At 37.7% G+C, this 8089-nt stretch overlaps 1 protein-coding gene across 2 annotated transcripts; it reads right to left on the reverse strand.

Moving 5' to 3' along the window:
• Positions 1 to 1183: 1183 nt before the first annotated feature.
• Positions 1184 to 7783, reverse strand: LOC124389222 (endonuclease domain-containing 1 protein-like). Of its 2 annotated transcripts, none has more exons than XM_046854560.1 (3): positions 7666 to 7783; positions 4239 to 4741; positions 1184 to 2704 (listed from the first exon to the last, which is right to left on the reverse strand). In XM_046854560.1, exons 2-3 carry the CDS (start codon positions 4542 to 4544, stop codon positions 2117 to 2119), a joined length of 894 nt encoding a protein of 297 aa, XP_046710516.1. In that variant the 5' UTR covers positions 4545 to 4741; positions 7666 to 7783; the 3' UTR covers positions 1184 to 2116. The 2 variants fall into 2 exon arrangements, with proteins under 2 accessions (XP_046710516.1, XP_046710522.1); XM_046854566.1 differs by having other exon boundaries at positions 4239 to 4737; positions 7666 to 7753.
• Positions 7784 to 8089: the final 306 nt, after the last annotated feature.

Consider the following 8089-nt stretch of genomic DNA (forward strand, 5'->3'; position numbering starts at 1 on the left):
TTTAAGTAAATGTTTCAGGGTTTGGGGTGCATTAACACTTCCTTGCCTGGACGTTTTCCATATTTTGTGTGTAGGGGAAGTATTTTTCAGTGCTGTTCTCTTTTTATAATAAAATAGTTTTTCTGTAAAGATGCCCATGCCTCATCTTTGTTCTTTGCTCTCAATTGGTAAAACTTACCTGTGTGTCTCTATGTGGAGTTTTTCCCTGGCACTCAACCAGGGTGCAGTAATCGGATTAAATTAATTCAAAGTCTTGTACTTCTCTATTATGGTCATTGCACTTCCTTCGCCCTGCCACATAAAGACCAAGAACATCTTAAACACCACAATTCATGATCAGAGATTGCAGCTGTTCCTGGACATGAATACAGACCCAAAACAGAACAAGCCAAAATATTAACTTGAAGTTTAGACCCAGAACATATAACTAGGATGTCGCAAATCTGCCTCACGCCTGCGCAGTGCGTGGATGAAAAGATCTCCTTATATAGACTCAGTTACAGGTGGAGCCGATTGTCACTGGTATATAACTAAAACATTGCTCTCTGGCGCCCTCTGGTGGCAGAATCCAGTCTCGCAGTGTTTTTGGGGGATCCTTCCCTTCAGCACCAGAGCGAATCTGATGGTCCATTAGAATTTCTACAGAGTTCAATTACAGTTTTTATTATTTTCTCTTTTTGATTTTGTCAGGGTAAAACCTGCCATTTAAACACACCACATCTGAAAACAAAATTTCAATTAAATTTAATTATTTGTATTGCGCTTTTAACAATGAACATTGTCTCAAAGCAGCTTTACACAAATAATGTGGTGATAAAGAAATATGTTCTTTATAAGTAAGTTTGTCCCTAAAGAGTGAGACGGTGGTGACTGTGGTGAAGGAAAAACTTCCTGAGATGCATAAGAAAGAAACCTTGAGATGAACCAGACTTAAGTGGGAACCTCATCCTCATCTGAGTGGCAAAATCCCTAAACAGAATAATATAACAGCTTTTTAACATTCTCACTCCCCAGAGAACCAGTTCAGAGCAAATATCTGAAAACTAGCAGGTATTTAGCATTAGAAACCTAACCCTAACATCTTAACACTAACCTAATCCTAATCCTACTTTAGCTTTACTGTTCAGGGAGGTGAAATGATGAGACAATAAAATCCTCTTTTCACAGCAAACAGTACATTTTTATTAAAGATCTGCAGGATGATAAACAGAAATATATGCATTTGCTCTGAATATAATATTTGCACAGCAGGATAAAACACACCAAACACAAAGCATTTTTTTTTTGCACAAATGTACAGGAAGATTTAAAGGACAAATGAAGATCATTAAAGTGTTTTTATGCTGCTTTTAAACCTTTCTAACGGGAAAAACACTGACTGGACCTCGTTTTACACTGAGGAGAGAAAAGAAAAATCACACAGTGTAACATGACGATCTTAAGAGTGCTGAAGTGAGTGCTTTAAAACAAATCTATTATTTTTAGCTATTTAGATGAAATCAAGGTGAATGTAAATATGGAGACGGAGATGTTTTCCATCTGATGTTTTCCACGTCGTATCTCACTTTATATTCACTCAGTAAATTTTCTCAACACTTCACATTTGTTTGTTTTTTTGCTCACCATCACCATGTGACCAGACTGTTCAATTCCACTATAAGAAATTAAAGGTTTACTTCCTGTACAGCGAGAAAACAGCTGTAAATAAACACAGATTCAGTACAATGAAAAGAATAAGATGTATTATAATGGAGCATTTTTATATGTTTGTTGTTGCGCTAAAGGAATGAAGCTGTTTTTTATGCAATTTTTCAATTTAAAACACAGAATTTCAGTTTGTTTCCACTGGTAATCCTGGAAAAACACTGAAATTCTGATGATACAAAGCAGATAACTGGTCATTCAGAACATCAATATGGGGCTTCATGACATTAAAGTTTTCTTACTGATCAGATTATTATTGGTTTTATGGATGAAACAGAAATCGCTGCAAAAATGAGTGGGAATGTGTTTTTTATTTTGAATGACTTTTTGTTTATTTGTATGGGTATCACGTCTCTCTTGTAAAAGCCCCACCCACAACACACTGATTGTGAATTCTATAGAGAAATTCAGGTTAGAATAGAGGCTCTGTATTCTCAAATTTTAATCCTGGAAACACAGAAAATGTAATTTTATACAGTTTAGTGAGTTGTTTATTCAGGGCGGCAATGTCGAGTGTTTCGAGTGTAAAATTATCGAGTTTAGCGAGGTAGGCCCTAAATACCAGTTTCTTTTTATTATTTCTATCGGTGCAGCAGAAAGCGCTCCAGAAGTGACTGGGAACACTGATTCCATGTTTAATTATTTTAACTCCTCTTCTTATAAATTTCCATTCCTTCCCTGGAACAACCCCGGTCACAATATATGCTGGTTGATCTTTGTTCAGACTGCAAATGCGCTCTATTACTCCAACCATGGGCTTCTCCACCTTTTTGTCCCACTCTGTGTTGCTGTTTTTTGTTTGTGGTGCTATATTGGTTAAAGTGAAGGTGGAATCTGCTTGATCCTGATTTGCAGCGTACTTTTTTGGAAACACGTGACCTCGAGTATAACCAATGTTTGTGTAATCAGAGTTCACTGCCTGGTTTTGAATTTTTTCTATTTTGTTCTGATCTGGTGGAATCATCTCTGTTTTATTTTTATATTCTTCGATTTCTTCAAGCTGTTTTGAAAGAGAAATGAAAAGTAGTAAATTACATGAAACACACAGTTCATCTTATTGATGTAAAATTAAATTTAGACTTAACTACTGTAATCTATATTACAATTACTTCACACAAAAGACTGATTCATTACATGCCCTCAGTGGTAAAAGTAGTACTGAGAAATCATACTCAACATAAAGTATTATAACAAAACAAATAATTTAGTGTTAAAGGAGTACAAGTCTCTTTCCTAAATACTCAAAATACAAGTAAAAAGTAGCTCTTTTAAATGTTTTCTAGAGTAGTGAGCATTATGCTGTGAATGTTATTCTACATTCCACCCTGCCGTGTCATTCTCTTCTCAGGATTTTCCTCAGTAAAGAAAATAAATAGTAAGAAAAACTATAATTTCTTTTATAAAGGTAGAGAATGTAGTCAGTTGAGAAAAGACAGGAATGTCCTGCACACTCATATATATATATATATGTATAGTTCTGTTCTTTAAGCCACAAATGTAACTTTGTCTAGTTATAAGTGCAACCATGAACAGCACATGTTGTTTTTGAGCTTTTAATACCATACAGCACTGCAGTAAACAGGTGGATAAAGTAGCAACAGCAGGTTGAGGGAAAGTAGCACAGCAAAAGTACTGATACAGCACTAAATATGTATTCCAGTAAAAGTACAGTGGAACCCCGTTGTACGAGCTTAATTCGTTCTTGAAAATTGCTCTTGTGTCCATTTGCTCGTACGTTCGAACTGATTTTCCCCATAGGAATGAATGTAAAAGTGATTTAATCCGTTACGAGATCTCATTCGATCGCTTATTTCTGCACTTAAAAGTATTTGTAGCCTATTTTTAACAAACAAATACACAGCAAATGACCGTAATATAAACATAATTTAACACTTACTCGTGTGGTAGTGGTTGATTGCGAGTGTGAGACGCACAAAACGCTCATAACCTCCTCAGTTTCCATGTAATTCTATTTACTTTCGTTTTCACAGCACCATCACTGATTTTCTTGGGAGACATTTTTCAAGATTTCTAGTGAAATAAAAATATTAAACTAAAAAAAGTTACTGTGGGAGAGCGTATGAATACAGGAGCCACTTTTATTTGTTTTTTTTTGTGTCGGTCTGCTTAGTGACCCACGCAGCACGTCTCTGGCGCGTGCGCGCACACACACTAACACCCACACACGCACGCACACACACACACACACACACACACACACACACACACACACACACACACACACAAACACGGGGAACCGGCAGCGTGGGTTTCCTCGTGCCTTTAAAATTTGCTTGTGAAACAGGGTAAAGTTTTGTGCGTATATCCGTTTGCTCGTACTATAGGTTGCGGGGTTTCACTGTACACTGTTTTTAAACTACTTGATTTGAAAAAAAAGTAATGAGACTATTTGTAATTAATTATTTTACACCACTTATTATTATTTATTTCATATTTACTCACTTCTCTGTGTTCATTTTGTTCCTGTCTGACATTCAGTTAATACCCAAAAATGTTTAAAAACACAAACTGACCTGAGGTTCAATTTTCCAATTATCATTGCGTGTCGTTTCCACTTGCTTTGAGAAGGTGTAGGCCGAGTAAACAGGGATCCTCCTCACAGTGTCATACACAGTGGCAAACCTGTAATTGTTTTTCCAGCGCTGACAAATCTTCTTATACCGAGCATCAGTGAAGACAGTGGGGACGATGATGGCATTTTGATCTTTTGGGTTTTTGACGAAGAATGAAGAACAGTTTTCAAAAGATTTCACAACCTCCATCAGGGTCAGTGAGGAGAAAGAGGAGAGCAGGAGCACCAGAGCAAGGAGCTTCATCATGACTCACAGTGGAGAAGTGTGTGATTAGTGTGTAAAGAGTGAGAGAGGAGTGAGTGACGGGTGTAAAAGGAGTGTGTGAGAAGTGTGAGATGATGGTGTGAGGGGTGAGTAAGGAATGAGTAGTAAGTGAGTGGTGTGACTGAAGTGATTAAAAAGCGAGTGAGGTTCTTGTGAAGCGATGGAGAGCTGAAATCTACCTGGAGACAAGAAAACAGAAAACCATTAAAAAGTAAAAGGAGGAACCTGCTCTTAATAAGTTAATCACAGAGATTATTATACACAGAGCGTATACTTCTAGTGAAACACTGAGGAACGAGTCCTTAAATACTGCATGCTTGTAACAGTGTTGTGTTCTGGATATTGTAGTTGGACGTCTTTTCCTGCGGTGACAAGAAGTAGTTTTACATGGACGAGTCAAATAATTTTCTAGTAACACTGACTGTGTTTCCTCTGCTGTGAAAATGTCAATTATTCGTCTGGTGGAAGAGACTGAGAAAGTAGTGAAGTACTTTGAAATTATGTCTTACTTGATAAAGTAGTTCTAAAGTGCTTAAAATCATTTAGATGGTTAAACGTTTGATAAGACAGTGCATGAAGTGGAGAGATGTGTGTGAGTCTGATTGAGGCAGATCAGATTCAGATCAGTGATGTATGGCAGCTCAGAGATCTGAACTTGAATTTTTTAGATAATTGTGTTAAATTATATTATCATTCAGCTATAAGCAAATTCCACACCTTATTTAAATTCATGGCATTTGGTGGACACCCATTCTTAAGAACATTACAATTACAAGTGTATCAGAAAGCATTCAGACCCCCTTCACTTTTTAAATATTATGTTGCAGCCTGAAACTACAATCGTTCAATTGATTTTTTTTCCTCATTGATCTACACTCAGTTCCCCATCGTGACAAAGTGAAAACAGAATTCTAGAAATGTCTGTACATTTACACAAGTATTCAGACCCTTTGCAACAACACTACCTGTGGAATCTACCTGTGGAAAAGTTTATTAATTGGACATTGTCAGGGATCCACCTGCCACGCCCCCTTTGGTGGCTCTCTATGCCTCCACTCTCCATAGAGCTCCAGGTTTAACGAGGCACACCTGGAGCTCATCATCACTCATGCCTCCACTCTCTCTGAAGCCCCAGGTTTAATCACGCTCACCTGGGGTTCATCATCACTCCACCCCGCTTCTATATAAGCTCCTCTTTCACTCCCTATCCCCGTTCGTTATTGTATGTGTTGGACGCTACGTACTGGTTGTATGGGTTGTTTGTTTTGTGCTTATGTCTATGTCTTCCGTTCCGTTCTGTCCGGACTCCACAATCCCGTACCGGCCGCGCTTCACCTCCCCACGCATCTCGGGTCAGCTAGCGCACCTCGGACTCTTTCAACATAAGGACCGCCGTGTGCTTGTGCTTGTATGTGTGTGTGCGCGCGCGTGTGCGCGTCTCTGTGTGTGTGTGTGATCGTGTGTCTCTCTCCCCTCACGCTTGTATTAAAACTCGAGCGAGCTGTACTCCGGCTTCCGCCTTCTGTTTTCACTCGCACCCTGACAGACATAAAGCCTTATAAAGGCACACACCTCTCTATAGAAGCCCTCACAACTGACAATGCAGATCAGAGCAAAAACAGCTCTATTAACTTTTAGAAGACCATGTGTTACCAGTAGGGGGCAGTGCATTTCACGCCTAGGCTTTCTGTGGTGTCCAATCTGAATCAATCCACCTTCAAATCATCAATGTTAAAGATAAAGTAGAACAGAGCGCTGCATCACAGACAGAAATCTCATACAATAAGAATAAATATTATTATTAAGGAAAAAAAAAATTTAATGAACACAACACGTCTACTTTCACTGTAAAAACTCTTTGTTGCAGCGCATCCGAGACAATTGGGAATAATTTAATACATATTCAGACTGCTATTACGTGTTACTTATGTGAGATCACCAATAGGACCATTTACACTCATGCCATTTATTCTGGAAACTTCTAAAACTGCTGATTGAATGAATTTGACGAATTAATTGGAGTGAGAAATATAACGATAAAACACACACACACACACACACACACACACACACACACACACACAGACATCGTATGCACATACAGACACACTCCTAGTTGTATCAGTGCAGCAATCACATCCATTATTATTTATTTATTTTTATAATAGTATTATAGATAATTCATTTTATTCATTTATTTCTTTATTTATAATAGTATATAATATACGTATAAACAAATATTGTGTGTGTGTGTGTGTGTGTGTGTGTGTCAGCATCAGAAGACAATCAGAGATGAACACAAATCGCACTACGCAATTAACGCGGTACATGTTTATGGTCAGGAGAAATACCTGCTGGTGAGATTCTGCTTTTACTCTTCACATATTATTATTATTATTATTATTGTTATTATTATTATTATTGTTATTATTATTATTTCTACGCTGAGACGTGTTTAGTGTACGATGTGAATGTAGACAGTTTTTCTGTCTTTCTCTCTGTAGCTGCATGAAATCTGCTCAGATCTGGACTTCCTGTCTGAGTCTGATCTCTGCTGTGATGTTGTGTGTCTGATTTATGACGTTAGCGATCCCGACTCATTCGACTACTGCGTTCGAGTGTTTATGGTAAAAACATTTGTTCAAAGTTCACACGTGTGTATTTAATCCATTGTACTGCACATTACTTTTTTTTTTTATTCGTCACGAACACGGTTATATCCAGAATACAGCTCTCTCTCTCTCTCTCTCTCTCTCTCTCTCTCTCTCTCTCTCTTTCTTTCTCTCTCTCTCTCTCTCTCTCTCTCTCTCTCTCTCTCTCTCTCGTTCTCTTTACAAAATCTCATAAAATAAACAAAGAAAATTAAGCGTCATTTTGATCCATTTATTCAGTTTTGTTGTAACTTGTCAAACCTGGGAAGTGACCATGGTATAAGGTGATAATTCACGGCTAGGTGTGATGACTTTTATATCATTATACTGCTCTCAGCTGCTATTTATTACAGGTTTAAGACATAAAATAGAATAAGAAAAAAGAAAGAGAGAGAGAGAGAGAGAGAGAGAGAGAGAGAGAGAGAGAGAGAGAGAGAGAGAGAGTTTCTCACCACAGGCTGCAGGAACTTTGTGAGTAAAGTTCAGTAGAAGATGTGAGACGACTGCCAGAGGAGATCTGATGGTCTCTTGCTCTCCTATTTCAGAAACTCGCCTTTTTATACCACTGCTGTCACGTACATTTGTCACGTGGTGATCTGGTGGTGAAGAAAATCAGTACATCAGCACCATCCACCCCGTCTTAACCTTCCACTGTGTTAAATGTGTTATAAATAAATTATAATATAAATAATAAAAGTATCATAAATGAGTAAATGTATGATGGGATATTGTTAGTGTTAAGAAGATTCTCACACGGTTTCACACACATTTCTTTGTCTGTTTAGTGTATATAGAATATTTACTACATTAGTATGTACGGTATACAGGGGGTCTTTATCTGGTCTCACACATCTACAGCTAGTATATCCTCTTATC

The sequence above is a fragment of the Silurus meridionalis genome, chromosome 1, assembly GCF_014805685.1.
Source record: "Silurus meridionalis isolate SWU-2019-XX chromosome 1, ASM1480568v1, whole genome shotgun sequence".
Taxonomy (NCBI): domain Eukaryota; kingdom Metazoa; phylum Chordata; class Actinopteri; order Siluriformes; family Siluridae; genus Silurus; species Silurus meridionalis.